Here is a 14,910-nt window from a genome sequence, read left to right as displayed (position 1 = left end):
TAGTTACATAGGAATTCTAGGCTGATCTCTTTTTAACTCTACTGTCCAGTTCTGCCCCTCCTACAGCAGGAGTGTCAAACTCGATTTCATTGAGGGCCGCAACAAGGATGTGTTTGACCTCGGGGTGGGCGTAGCTGGGGTGGGCATGGCCAGCTCAACGTCACTTGTGTCGGGGGCGCCTATGGTGGCCCGAACGCTCTGCCACTGAAACGGGCTCACGAGGTCCGTTTTTGCCTGCGACGCCTCCTGCAACCTTCTGCCAGCATTTTTGCTGGCAGAGGCACTGTGGACCGGTCCTTCGCTGTTTCCAGGGCGGCCCTGTAGGCCAGATCTAAGCACCCTGCAGGCTGGCTCCGGCTCCAGGGCCTTGAGTTTAACACCTCTGTCCTACAGATTACCACTCTGGAAAAAGCTGGTACTATTTATCTGGCCTTAAAACTGCTATGAATTCATATTTACAACTTTATCTAATTTTCTTTTTTTTTTTAACATTGCCAATCAGCTAATCTGTCCATCCCATCCACAATGACAGCGAATCAGCAAATCACTTTGGAAAGATAGCTTGTAACAAAAATATTTTTGGAAAGCTTATAAAAGGGTTTTCTATTTCTGTTCTCCACGTGTACTGATTTGCATGGGTAAGGAGGATGGGAGGAAATCAGAATGCTTTTTGTATCTGACCCACTTGCCTTAATAAGGTGTGTACTTCATAGTCAAGAAGAAAATTTCAAAAAAAAAAATTATTAGAAAAGAGATTAGCTAAAACTGTAGATGGTCTGATCAATGCAGCTCTGCAAAATGACTCATCGCACAGCACTTTGCTTCATGCTTAATCTGGGATTTATAACATGGTTAGAATCAAGAAGCAAAATAGGGACAATGAAAAGCATTTCTGTGTCTTCTGCTTTCAAAGTGATGTCATCTTTTTTCCAGCTGCTGCCATTGTAGCTAAGTAGAAATAGTTACCAGAGTCCACAAACCAATCCATCCTCTTTTGGTTCTACATTAACTAAAAAAACAATTGCTGCATTTAAACAATTGATGTTTTTAGGGGCTCCCTGGGCCTGATAAGAGTGGAAATTGTCTCACCATCTCTGATAATACCATCAGTTTTAATATCTTCACTTCTAGCAATACATCTGTCAGCAAGCAGAATGGAAGCGGCAAGTTTTATTGGGAAAAAATTACATCAGTTGACTCTCTCGTTCCACAAAGCCACATGCCAACATTTTAACTTGCTGAGGTCTACCCTCTGTTATTTTACCTTGGTTCTCATGTTGGACAAAAGAGTTGCAGAACAGTGCCAAACATCTGAAATTGCCCCTGTGAATAAAAGTGCAACCACAAATTATATACACACATAGAACGGTTGTACTCTATTATGGAAAAATACCATTTTTCAGTTAATATCTAAGTAGGCTTAACAAAGAGGCACATATTGCATATATTAGTGGTGCAATTTATGGCTGTGGGGAGGCTGGATATGTCACCACAAGCAGAGAATTAGGAACGAACAAGGTTATGTTTTCTTTTATATATCCTGACAAAAGATCATTTTGTTCTTCAAATGAATTCAGTGGTGTGATTAGATGAATTATATTATTTAGATGAATGAGGTGGAATTAGATGAAAAAGAAAGACTAGTGCTTATATGCTGATCATACAAAGAAAACCTATTTATTCGAAAGATACAAAATCCAAAGATTTATTGATCCAAACCTTATAATCATACTGTATCAACCCAATACTCTTTACAAGTTCAATTGACCCACTGCTCAAAATTGGCAATATACATTGATGTATGATATTAATTTCACTGCAACACCATAAGTTTTCATCTACTTTAGATAAAAGAGGCTGTTCATAAATAATGAACTACCATCTCCATGTTATCAATTCTTAAAAGTTTTCAGTAGAAGGACATTGGTAGTTATTATGTTTTGAACTATATGAGCATACTTACCATTTTTTCATAATTGGTTGATTGATAAAATTATCTTTATTAATATTCTGTTTTCATTGGCTTCTTTTTGTTTTTTTCCAGCATCTATGACCATCATTTCAGTGAAAGCAGTGGCAGCCATGTTGACATTTTCTGTGACGGGAAACATGCAGCTAACCTACCCTATTTTCTATCTTATGCTCATTCTAATGACGTCAACTTGTATATTTCAAGTCAAGTAAGTTTTTAGAAAATGTATATTAATGTACTGTTTTCTCCATTTTTCCGTTTTCTTTTAATGCTTGGTATTATAACTTAAAAGAACAGCCAGGTCCTGCCAAACTTGGACACGGATGCATTTATGAGTTTTTCTTCTAGTTTTGTTTTATGACCATGATGCTTTATCTTGCTGTTAACCAGACAGGCAGGTTTTCTCAAACATACTTTTATGTTTCTCAGGGACTTCAAGCCATCCACATCTTTTTACTGCTTTGTTGAATCAACAAGGTAGCTTTTGGCTCTATGGTCAGTCATTAACATTCACCTTTCTGTTCACCTTAATCTCTTTCCTCCCTCTCTGCTTGATATTTGCAAGTTTGTTCCTTAGTTTCATGTCTCCATTGTCAGAAAAGTTACTAAATATGGATTGGGATATTCTAACACGCTGAGTTTTCAAACTTTTCCTAACTTAGTTCACTTCAGTTGTGTAAGATTGCTGATTGGGAATAATGATCCCAACACTTCTAGAAGATTTTGGCTAGAGAAGGCTGCTCTGAATTATTCCTCATTTCCACCACCACCCCTGAATTAGATTCCACCCTGATAATGGCAAGAAAGCATAATAATTCTTAAAGCTGAATTAGATGTTATAGGACAGGTGGTAGATATAACTTAGCAAATAGTTATATCATTTTTATGTCTGGCTCTTTCTCCAACCTAATATTCACCCAATGTATTGTACTTCTGATCCAATGTACTCCAGCAAAGTTGGCCAATGGCATAAGGCTAGAGAAAACAATCATATCCATTCTAATCAAGAATAATAAACTTTAAATTTATTCCCATCAGTTGTGATCACCGAGAGTGATCAGAGAAGAAATAATTATTAATGTGTTCAAGGCCTAGATCCATACTTCCTTCTGCTATGAAGCTCTTTAAGTATCCTGAAGATTGTTACCCCCTATTTATATAGCTGACTTCTCCATCACCTAGTAGTCTTATTAATGGCTCTTGCTAAAGAATGAGCTTGGGTCCTTCTGTGTGCAAAGTCTACTATCTGGAGCACCCTCTGATAGCTAGCCAAAGTTATTAGAAGGATAAAACAGAGTGATGGAAATGCTTATCTTTAGATTGTGAGGAGAACCTGTTTATGTAGGGTCTTCCCTACATTAAATGATACAATGTGTGAGGCTTTCAAAAAGGCAAATGAAGGAAAGTCGTGAATGTAGATTACAAATCCCTGTATGTATGGAAAATTTAGATCAAGTTTTTATTCCTCATAAATACTAGAACTCAGGATCATTTGATGAAATTGCCAGGGAAGAAATTTAGGACTGAGATAAAGATGTGGATCTTTAATTGCCCTAAGATATAGATTTAGAAATGTGGAACAATTAGCTCAGACTATTTTAGAAAGAAATTATATATGGTCAAGGAAGGAAGGCCTTTCCTAATCTAGTGTTTTCCTGTCAAATTTGAGCAGTAATCCAGAGAAGAAGTACATTCAGAAGAACTACTAAGCTCTACTTTATTGTAATGTTGCAATACTGGAAATTACAAAAAAGAGCTTGCAGATAAACTTAATGCAAGATTTATTTTGGTGGGCCATCTGTTTTCGCTTTTTGCAGCATCTTCACACATTTGTGTTGGATTTTCTCATACTGACATTAGAACAAATAGCTAAAATCAGAGGAATTTGCAATAACTGAAATCTTGACTATTCCATAAACATGCAAGTTTTTAAAAATTACTTTGGATCCGTGGAGAATGCTCAGCTATTGCTTAAAAAAAAGTCACAATAATTCCTAATAGTTAAAACAGATTAGAAACTTGACTTTAAGATGATATCGAAAGGCTATTTTGGTATTTGATATCATTCAATGGCACACCGCCTTCTGCGGGGTGAGGACTTTTGCATTCAAATTGTGATGAAAGTTTCTTAAGACATACAGTAATAGGTTTCCACCACTTTTATTGGACAGTATTTTAACAATCTGGAAGCCTAAAAAATTGAAAGGCCTGATGGTCAGAAAAGAGGTGCCATTGCTTACAAAATGAAATATACCATGTTTCATTATCTTTGAAAATCTAATAAACACTCACTCTAATAAAATTACAATATCATGTACAATGGCATGCAAAGGTTTAGCCACCCCATGTCAAATTGTATTGGTCAATGAATCCTTATGTGATAAAGTGACCCAACACTTTACACAAGGTTTCTGCAAATTTACACGTTACACAAGGTTTCTGCAAATTTTGATATATAACATAAATGTGTAGTGGAGCAAAGATTAAAAACAACAAAAACAATGAATATGATGCAGAGAAATGAACACTTTTGGGGTTGGGACTTTGTAATACCTTTGGCAGAAGTAACAGCTTTTATGTGTTTTCTGTAGGTTGATAAGAATGCTTTTTCGTTATTAGAGAGATAATAATCTATCCTAGTTTTCAGATGTTTTCTCACTCTTCCTTGCAGAGCCCTTCTATCTCAGAAATATTTTTACTCTCTCAGCAAGTACTAAATGTTTTGAAGTCTCTTCACAGATGCTCAATAACGTTCAGGTCTAGAACTGTGAAAGCCATTCCAAAATGTTATCCTTTTTTTGTAACTATATGCTTCATGATTGATTTCTCTTACTGCAGTGTCCAATCTCCTTCCAGTTCAGTTTCTTCACTGAGGATATGTTAGCTTCTAGGGTATGATAATATTTAGTTTTATCCCCTTTTCCTTCCATCTGCACAATATTGCCTGTGCCACTGACTGCCACTCAACTCCAAAGTGTAAATGGAACCCATGTCAAAATTAACTCTTGTTAAGAGATTTTGTTTTTCCCTTGAATTTCATCACCCTGATTTTCTCCAAATTTATCTTGTATAGTTGTAGCTGAACACTTCAGTGTTTGTTTCATCAGCCCAAAGTTCTTTCTTCTAAAATATTCAGCTTATTACACTTTTCTTTTGCATATTTTAGATAATGAGTTTTATGATGAGGTTGGAGGAAAGGTTTCCTTTTGCAACTCAATACTGCAAGTCAATTTTAAAAGCAATATTGTGTGGTGAGCAGTTTTTTTAGGATCAGCTAAAGTTTTTAGCAAGTTATTTGCAATGATCTATGAGTTGTTTTGCAGATCTGACACATTTTCAGGCAGTGGTAGCAAATATTTTCTTCCAGATCTTGCTGTGACATCAACTATTTCATGCAGCTTTGTTTCTCACAGTTGAAATTGCTAGCTGGAAGCATTTAGAGGTTTTTTTATAGCCTTCCCATGCTTTTTAAGAGTGAATTATCTTTATTTTCAAATATGCAAACAGCAGCTTGGAAAATCCTGTATCTTTTGAATAGATAGAAAAATAATCATAGTTCAAAGAGGTCAGAAACATCAAAATATATGTTGATCTAGGGAATTGTCTGATCTGGATCAGTTGTAAGTCTATCAGGTCAATCTCTTTGGGCCTTATTAATGACTTTGTTTATGGTGGAATAGAATCAGCTGGAAAGATGTCCGACTTCTGCACTTGATCTTTTCGGTTTTCTTATTTTAAATCTCGAAATGATGGCATGTATTTATGACAGTTGCAATGTCCTGGAGTCATCTTTTTGTAACCTTCTAACCAGCAAAGTAAATGGGGAAGCCAGATTCACTTAACAACTGTGTTATTAACTTAACAACTGCAGTGATTCACTTAACAATTATGGCAAGAAAAATTGTAAAATAGGGCAAAACTCACTTAACAACTTCTTGCTTAGCAATGAAAATTTTGGGCTCAATTGTGGTTGTAAGTAGAGGACTACCTGTTTCAACATTTACATTCATGTAATGCCCAATATCTAATAGCATAAAATAGCCCTATAAGTGTGCAGGAAAAGAGAGCTCATGATGGTACTTCTCTACATTACTAAATAAAAATCTCCCTTGAGTGATATCTGAGGGTTGTATAGACAAAAATGTATTGATCATCCATTTTTTTTTCTCAATCTAATATACATTTTTTTGGCATTTCCAGGTAGTCTCCCATCTAAGCATCAGCTTTTTCAAGATCAGGCAAGATCAGCTAGGTCAGTGGTGGGTTCCTCCCGATTCCGCCCGGTTCCGCCGAGCCGGTAGCGGTGACGATATGATGTCACCGAACCGGTTCTGCCTCCCCGCCCCCCCCCCGCGTTATTCTTACCTTTTATTTGGCCCCACCCCCAATCTATTGCTGCCTCCTGAGTCCCAGCTGATCGGCTGGAAGGAAAAAAACATTTTAAACTCTTGTAGCGGGGCTTCAAAGGGCTGCCCTACAGCTGATCAGTGTTAAAAGACAGTGTGGTGGTAGACCAGTGCCTCCAAAAATAAATGAGTAGACCGGTGCCTCCAAAAACAAATGAGTAGACCAGTGCCTGCAAAAATAAATTGGTAGACCAGTGCCTCCAAAAACAAATGGGTAGACCGATACAGCTCTGCAAGCAGTTAAAAGCCTGGTAGACCAATACCTCTGCTAAATCCTAAAGAATTGTCACATGACCATCAAGCCACACCCACAAAATAAGCCTCACCCACAGAACTGGTAGTAAAAAATTTTTAGAACCCACCCCTGAGCTAGGTGCTGTTATCTGCCATGTTGTTATTGTTTTTAATTAAATATATGTAGTACAGGATAAGTTTTTTTCAAAATATGTTTTTGCTATGGAAGAAGTCTTGAAATTCCTAAAAATGTGGGAATTATACCTTGGGCTTCTTATTTATGTTACTTTGACATTCTTCTTACAGGTTCTTGAATCAAGCCATGGAGATCTACGGTTCAGCAGAAGTCATTCCACTGAACTACGTGCTCTCTACTCTTAGTTCTATCCTTGCAGGTAGGTCTTGATCGAATAAAGGCATCAATCTTTGTTTTCCCCTTTTCCACAAAAATGTGAAACTAAGAGGGGAGACCTTGTGCTTGGGGTTTTCTGAAATCATGGACTCTTACATACCATCCTTTCCCACAATCTCATTCCCACAGGCACTTTGGGACTATAACTCCTTTAATGAAAGCATCATATCTATTGCATAATGGGAGTGGGAGCTATACATCAGTTAATATCAAGGGCAAAAGTTAGAGAAGCTTGTTCAATCAGTAGAAAGCAGAGGCACAGAGTTGATGAAAGCAGGCCCAACTCCCAGGGTTGCTCATTAACTTTGATGAAAGTGAATTAATGAATAGTATTTTTTTTAAAAAGTAATAAAGGGATGACAGAAAATTTCATGTTTCAAAAGATGTTGGACTCTTACCATAAAGTGTTCCCCAAAGTGATCGGCTGACATAGGTGCTGTTGCATTAAAAATAAAAATTATCTTCACCACTATCCCTAAGCTAGCTAAGGATGGCTTGTTTCAACCAAGAATCCAAGGGGTTCCTTGGAAGGGGATATTCAGTATGTCCCCTTGTTCATTGTCACAGTATTCATGGCCAGGGGCCTCTCTCTCTCTCTCTCTCCCACCGATCTTAATGATAAACAATTTCCCTTGAGGATGTGAAGCAATCAAACATAAGCATTTCTTTAATTCCACTCATCATCATCACCATCATCATCCATTAAAAACTATGCTTATCTCTGCCATTTTTGGTGCCTTAAGACTTATTTGTTTCTGGAACATGTCTAATGTCTGAAGATCCATTTCGAATAAGACAATTTATTTTTATTTTTATTTTATTTCGAATTTATATACCGCACCTTCTCCCGAGGGACTCAGGGCAGTATACAGCCAGATAAAAACATACAATACAAATATTAAAAGCAATTTAAAAAGATATATATTAATTTGGCCCCAATTTAAAATAACAAACCAATTAAAATTTTTTTAAAAATATATTAAGCCAGCCCGGCTTGCTGAAAAAAGAAAGTTTTAAGGGCATGGCGGAAGGCACAGAGGTCTTGGATTCTCCTTATCTCTGGGGGCAGCTGATTCCAGAGGGTAGGTGCCCCCACATAGAAGGCCCTCCCCCTGGGGGTCACCAGCCTACATTGTTTGGCTGATGGCACCCCGAGGAGGCCCTCTCTGTGGGCGCGCACAGGTCGGTGGGAGGTCATCGATAGCAGCAGGCGGTCTCGAAGATAACTAGGTCCTATGCCATGATTCATAGGGCACAAAAGTCTGAATATAATTTTCTCAGCACCGATGATTTCCCTCCGTCCTGCTTTATTGGTTTATTACAAGTATTTGCATTGACACACAATGGATGTTTTTCTAATACACATTGTGGTTTTTCCATTCTTTTACCTGCTGAAGTAATTTCAGTACTAAAGCGATTGCCAGCCAACCATGTACTGAAGCAATCCTATACTGTTTCAACATGCTATACTTGTAAGGCCAAGGTGAAGAAATTAGAATGAATCCAAGGTCATTTTAAATTACTTACATTTATCCTGGATGATGTGGATATGATTGAAAAGAGACTCCAGTTCCCAAGCACTGTGTGCTGAGGTAAGACAGAAGCGAGCAAAATGGGACCAATATACTACATTTTCAGTGAGCCAAAAAGTTATTCTTACACTAAATTTTATGATCCCTTTAACACACACTGGGATTTGTTCAGTCATTGGTTGTTCAAGAGATTTCCATTCAGGAATTCCATTATTTTATATGGATTACTTATTTGGAGTTCACCAGAGTTTGAAAATACAGATTGATTCAGCAGCTGGGTTAAAATTGGTCTCTGTTACTTGATCCAGAGGAAAGATTTACCCCCAAACAGCTGTAATGAAGTAACCAAATGGAGAATTTGATTCTCTGTGCTTCTGGGCCAACTCCTAAATATTCTTATTCACACTGAATTTGACTTGCATAAAGTATCATTAAAAATTTTAAAAAGCAATTTACCTATAGTGTATGTATGCCATATTTGTTGTTGGGAAACTTATCATTACTGTCAAGGAATGGCTGATACAATTGGTCTTTTGCAGAAGAGCTAACACTTGGAAAGGCATCCAGTTTCCTGTGTGTGTCCTTGCTAGCTACATGCATCTATTGGTCCCATGTAAATAACAATACTATGATGGCATTGGGAGTGGGGGCAGAGAGAATAAAGTCCACAGGTCCCTTGTGGCCACAAAAGCAGAGCCATCCTGTTGTGACCATATCTTGATATTTTTTTTACACCCTCTCTACAGGGTGCCACAGTTAAATAGCCAAAAAAACACCCCACCAACCCATAAGTCACAAAAGTAGACATGTGTTCTCACTTAACCATAGTCATTGCTCTGGCTCAGGCATTCTTTCATCTGCATTCTATAATAGGGGTCTCCAACCTTCGCAACTTGAAGACTTGTGGACGTCAACTCCCAGAATTCCTCAGCCAGCGAAGCTCAACTCTGGGAGTTGAAGTCCATAAGTCTTAAAGTTGCCAAGGTTGGAGACCCCTGTTCTATAACACTGGTCATCTGAAATTTAGTACTGGTGCTGCACTACCAAATTGAGGCAGAACATCCAATGATTCTAAATGGATGTCAAGCATCAAGTAATCTGTGAACAAGGCAGAGAAATTGCATGATTATAAACTCATTAGGAAGCTCCTGATTTGTGTAATCAGCACAAAATGTATTGTGGCTATTAAAACTCTTTTAATTCATTGAATTAGATGTAATCAATTGGACTTTTAATTTCAGGATAGAACCTTCTTCTCATTTACTCATGCTGAGAATATTCCTTTTAATTATGTCTTTTAAAAAAAACCTGTTTATTAAATTTATTGTCTATTTCATATTTTTAAAATCAGTTCAAAATGCTATTGTACAGCATTTTAAACGTACAGCATTCTGTATACATTCTACTTGAGTAAAGTGTGAATGAACTGGAAGTCTTTAATGATTTGGTCCAGAGATCTAGAAACCCCTAACTCCTTTTGCTGCCATCTTGTGATGGTGGGGGAGGGAGGGAGGCAGGCAGGCATATTTGAAATTCTTTGTTATTTTGGGTTTTTTTTAAAAAAAACTGTATTTATCTTATATCAGCAGTTACAGACCTGTAGAAATAAGATTGTGCTTTTGACTTACTAATATTTAAAATGATAGTTTTACCAATAGTGTGATACAGTTTACTAATTGTGATGTACACAGTGACAGTACCTTCAGTTAGATTTTTATGGCCTAATTGGCACTGTTCAATTTGTACCTTGTATTAGCCAAAATGGAGAGCTAGAGAGGGTCAAGTCTAAGATGTTTTTTTCAAATTACATTTATTCCTCAGACTCAACTTTCTTTTATCTAACTGTTGTCTTGTTTTGGCTCTTTTTTCTATTCCTTAAACTTATTCTGAATACCCATTATAGAAGATTATGTGCATTCTTCACATGCTGTGAAATTTTTTGAGCTGGGCATTCTTGCGACCACCTCTTCTATGGTAGAAAACACCATTCTCAAGATGATATTCCCATAATTTTCATTTCCAGATGGAATAGGAAAATTAACACATGAATACAGAAGTGTAGTAGTGACAGAAAGTACCTTTTGGGAACTGAAACAGAGGTGGTATTCAGCAGGTTCTGACCAGTTCTGGAGAACTGGTAGGGGACACTTTGAGTAGTTCGGAGAACCGGTAAATACCACCTCTGACTGGCCCTGCCCCCACCTATTCTCTGCCTCTCGAGTCCCAGCTGACCAGGAGGAAATGGGGATTTTGCAGTAACCTTCCCCTGGAGTGAGGAGGGAATGGAGATTTTACAGCATCCTTCCCCTGCCACGCCCACCAAGCCACAGCCACCAAGCCATGCCCACAGAACCGGTAGTAAAAATTTTTGAATCCCACCCCTGATCTGAAATAGATACAAGTAGTCCTCATTTAGTGATCACAACTGGGACTGGCAACAGTCATTAAGCAAAGTGGTTGTTAAATGAAAATCACATGACCACAGCTGTGTTTATGATTTTACTTCAGGTTTTGTTTTACATCCAAAGGATACAATACCAAACAGTTGGTTGAGAGGAAAGTTTCTGGAACTCGGCCAATGTTATTGTTTTTATGCACTTCCCCCCACCTTGGGAATGTTCACCTGGTTGCTGGGAGAATGATCAAGGGAATTGATGTTTGTATTTATATTAATTGGATAAGAATGAATTACAAGAGAGTAAAAAGAGACACCAATGGGTGAGCTGCTTAGGAACCAAAAGAAACCATTTAGTGTGAAACTGATTAGGGCCTGGTCAGTGTCAGATAGCAGTACATCCACCAGAATTCTAATCAGGTGACAGAGCTTAACTTGTAATTAGCATTTTTTAGAGACATGCTATTCTGTGGAGGAAAGGGACGCGGTGTCTCAGTGGCTAAGATGCTGAGCTTGTCGATTGAAAGGTCGGCAGTTCAGCGGTTCGAATCCCTAGTGCCGCGTAACGGGGTGAGCTCCCATTACTTGTCCCAGCTTCTGCCAATCTAACAGTTCGAAAGCACGTAAAAAATGCAAGTAGAAAAATAGGGACTACGTTTGGTAGGAAGGTAACAGCGTTCTGTGCACCTTTGGCATTTAGTAATGCCGGCCACATGACCACGGAGACGTCTTCAGACAGCGCTGGCTCTTCAGCTTTGAAACGGAGATGAGCACTGCCCGCTAGAGTCGGGAACGACTAGCACATATGTGCGAGGGGAACCTTTACCTTTACCTTTATTCTGGGGAGAAAAGTAGCTCAGGAAGAGATAGCTTGAAGGGAAATAAAAATGGCTCAGGCACAGGTCAATGGTTGCTAACTGATTATAGAGGCAGACCTGTGACAGACAAGGGCACTGCAAAAGTTATAAATGTGTGCATTCTTTGCAAAGTTATTTTTTCATCACCATCGTGATGGATAATTGAGAGAGAGAGAAATGAGAGATTTGTATTGTTGATTAAGGCTAGAGGAAATGTCATTGCTTTCAAATGTAACTGACTGTATTCAAGCGATGCTGTTTTGGATTTTGTCTCAATCCAAGGAGCCATGTTTTATCACGAGTTCCAAGGTGCAGGCTTCCTGAGTAGTTTCATGTCTCTGTTTGGGTAAGTAATTTACTTCCAAAATTACACTCAAGTTCTTAACTATGTTAAGAGGGAGGAGAAAGATGCAACCAATTCCACATAATGGTTCAAGTCAGTCTATAGTTACCAAAGGATAATCTGGGCTTGCCTTTTCTGACTACAGCTTCTCACGCTAGAGGACAGCTTTAATAAGGATCACATGTGGGTTTCATTTCATTCAGTTTTAATTCCATGTATGAATGGGAGTTTTCATCCATCAATTAAACTGTGCAGGCTAAGCATTACAAACAATTTAAGATACATTAATAAATAACACAGGAAAGATAAATGAGAATAAAATATATGAAAACCACTAATACCGACACATAAAGCAAAAACAAATTATTGAACTATCAGGGAGATGTACACTTTTTAAACTTAGCCCTCTTAAAAATATTGCTGTAGAAGCTAGGAAGGCTTCATTCCACACGATTTTTTCAACAGGAACTCTGGCTTCTTGCCCCTTGTAGTTACTTATTTCATTGCAAAGGGCAGGGGCTGCAGAACAATATCCAGCAAAGTATGTTTCTCAAATCCAGAACAATTCAGCAATTATGGTTTCAAAAAAGCCAAAACGCAAAATAAATCATAGTAAAATAGAACCAAAAATCACATAAAAGCTACTCTGGACAACATTTCCATCTTTGAGCAGCTTCTTACCTTATCCAGTGTTCCTCAGAGGTGAAACTCCATTAGCTCAACCAGTTGCAGGTAGTCCTTGACTTATGACCATAATTAAGTCTTCATGGTTGATAAGCAGATTGCCATGTATCTGCACCCAATGTTGTGACCTTTTTTGTGATGGTCAAGTGAATGCCATTAATGTCTTTAAACAAACCTATTATATCTGAGGGGTATATTTTTTGGAGGGAAAGCAGAGGGAAACTCCAGTTTCCGGCAAAAAAAATCCAAAAATTGTGGTCATGTCACTGCAGATGCTGTAAATGCAGGCTGGTTGCCAAGCACCCAAAATGTGATCACATGACCATGAGGGGGACAGCTGTCAGAACTTTAAAAGTAAAAAAAACTTCACAAGTAGCTCTGATAATTGCTTGTAACTCAGGGGTGTCAAACTGGCGGCTCGTGGGCCAGATACGTCACACGCAGGCCACGCCCACCCCAACTCGGCGACGGGAAAAAACATTGCAAAACATCATGTGACAGCAACGTGACGCCGCAAGTTTGACACCCGTGCTGTAACTGAATAGTCACTAAATTATTGCTCATAAATCAAGAACTACCTGTAGTTGACTTTTTAAAAGTGCATCTCTGAGATAAGAAGGTTTAAGACTCTTTTGAGCTTACCAGCAACAGAAAGTGTACTTCAGTTATACAAAACAGCCTTATCCTGTTTTGGTGGTATGAGAAGAACAGGTATATGACTTGAGATGTACTATAAACTAATTGCATTCAGCCCATCATTGTTTGAAGGCTTTCTGAGGTAATGTTAGCTTTATCCTAGTTTTCACCCTACGTGGCCTAGATAAACTTGGCTTCCAAATCTTTCAGCAACAGAGAGAAGCCCACAATAAACTCCACTGATTTGGGGCTTCATGTTCCATCACTCCCAGCCAGCATGGCCAATGGACTTATGGGAGATGTGGACCAAAACATCTGGTAGACAGCTGGTTGTTGTTGCATGAAAGTCACAAGTTTGACCACTCTTCTGCAGGTGTTCTCTGACGTTTATTGGCGTTTCTATAATAACCCAGAACAGAAGCAAGGAACATTTGACAACATTTTATATAGATTGTGGACACATTCCTGGTAAGTCAGGGTCTGGAAATATTTTGTCTGTCATTCCTATTCGCACAGCTGAAAAACAACCATTAGCGGGATGGCTGAAGAGAAAAACCACATCAGATACCACTTCAAATCATCTTTAATAAAAATTACTTTTCACTTAATTTATTTTCCTATTGCCAATGCACTTTTTTAAAACAAAATCTTGAATTATTTCCATCCCGTTGCCATTCTCTATTACAGCAAAACAAAGTGAAGCTTATAGTGAGAAGCTTTTTAGAAGGAACATAATTAAACATGTTGGATTTGATTTATCATATTTGCTCCAAGCATTTTTATTGTTATTTTAATCCCGCAGGGAAGAAGAAGAGCAGCACAATACAACCAGATTCAAATAACCCGTCCTATGGTTCTTTATATGAAGAAAGTATATCTCTCAAGACTCCAACCAAAGAATAAAAAAATATTTTTTAAAAAATCTTCCATTTATGTGTGTTGCATTCACTACACTTCTCTCTTCTAATTATGTATCAGATCATTTTATCCTGAGTTTTTTTCATAATCTCCCAGAATTCCTTGATATCATACACTCAGTGATGGGTTGCTCCCAGTTCTCTCCGGTTCTATAGAACCGGTAGTAAAACCGGTGGGAGGCTCTGCCCACCCAGCACGACATCATCATTGGTGATCTGTGCATGCAGATCCCGCTGCAAACTGGTAGTAAAGGTAAGTGGAACCCACCCCTGCATACACTGCAGTGCAAACCAGTAATGCTGCTTGAAGAGCAGCCCATCAAACTTGAATTAGGTGTATCCCTTAGGCCAGAGTTTCTCAACCTTGGTAGCTTGAAGATGGGTGGACTTCAACTTCCAGAATCCCCCAGCCAGCAAAGCTGGCTGGGGGATTCTGGGAGTTGAAGTCCACCCATCTTCAAGCTACCAAGGTTGAGAAACACTGCCTTAGGCCATTAATTGTGCTATTATTCCTTATTGTTT

At 38.4% G+C, this 14,910-nt stretch overlaps 1 protein-coding gene across 2 annotated transcripts in view; it reads left to right on the top strand.

Annotated features, from left to right (window-relative positions):
* The window catches only part of NIPAL2 (NIPA like domain containing 2), a 35,256-nt gene extending 20,858 nt beyond the window's left edge, over positions 1 to 14,398 (top strand). The window contains exons 7-11 of one of the 2 annotated variants that reach the window (XM_034422502.2): positions 2,045 to 2,180; positions 6,919 to 7,007; positions 12,091 to 12,154; positions 13,845 to 13,939; positions 14,274 to 14,398. In XM_034422502.2, the coding sequence (XP_034278393.2) occupies positions 2,045 to 2,180; positions 6,919 to 7,007; positions 12,091 to 12,154; positions 13,845 to 13,939; positions 14,274 to 14,374 (485 nt within the window). In that variant the 3' untranslated portion in view covers positions 14,375 to 14,398. The remainder of the gene's footprint in view (positions 1 to 2,044; positions 2,181 to 6,918; positions 7,008 to 12,090; positions 12,155 to 13,844; positions 13,940 to 14,273) is intronic. The other variant, XM_034422505.2, reaches the window with a different exon arrangement.
* The last annotated feature ends 512 nt before the right edge of the window (positions 14,399 to 14,910 follow it).

The sequence above is a fragment of the Pantherophis guttatus genome, chromosome 3, assembly GCF_059756535.1.
Source record: "Pantherophis guttatus breed Tessera chromosome 3, ASM5975653v1, whole genome shotgun sequence".
Taxonomy (NCBI): domain Eukaryota; kingdom Metazoa; phylum Chordata; class Lepidosauria; order Squamata; family Colubridae; genus Pantherophis; species Pantherophis guttatus.
This window is presented reverse-complemented; position numbering and strand designations above follow the sequence as displayed.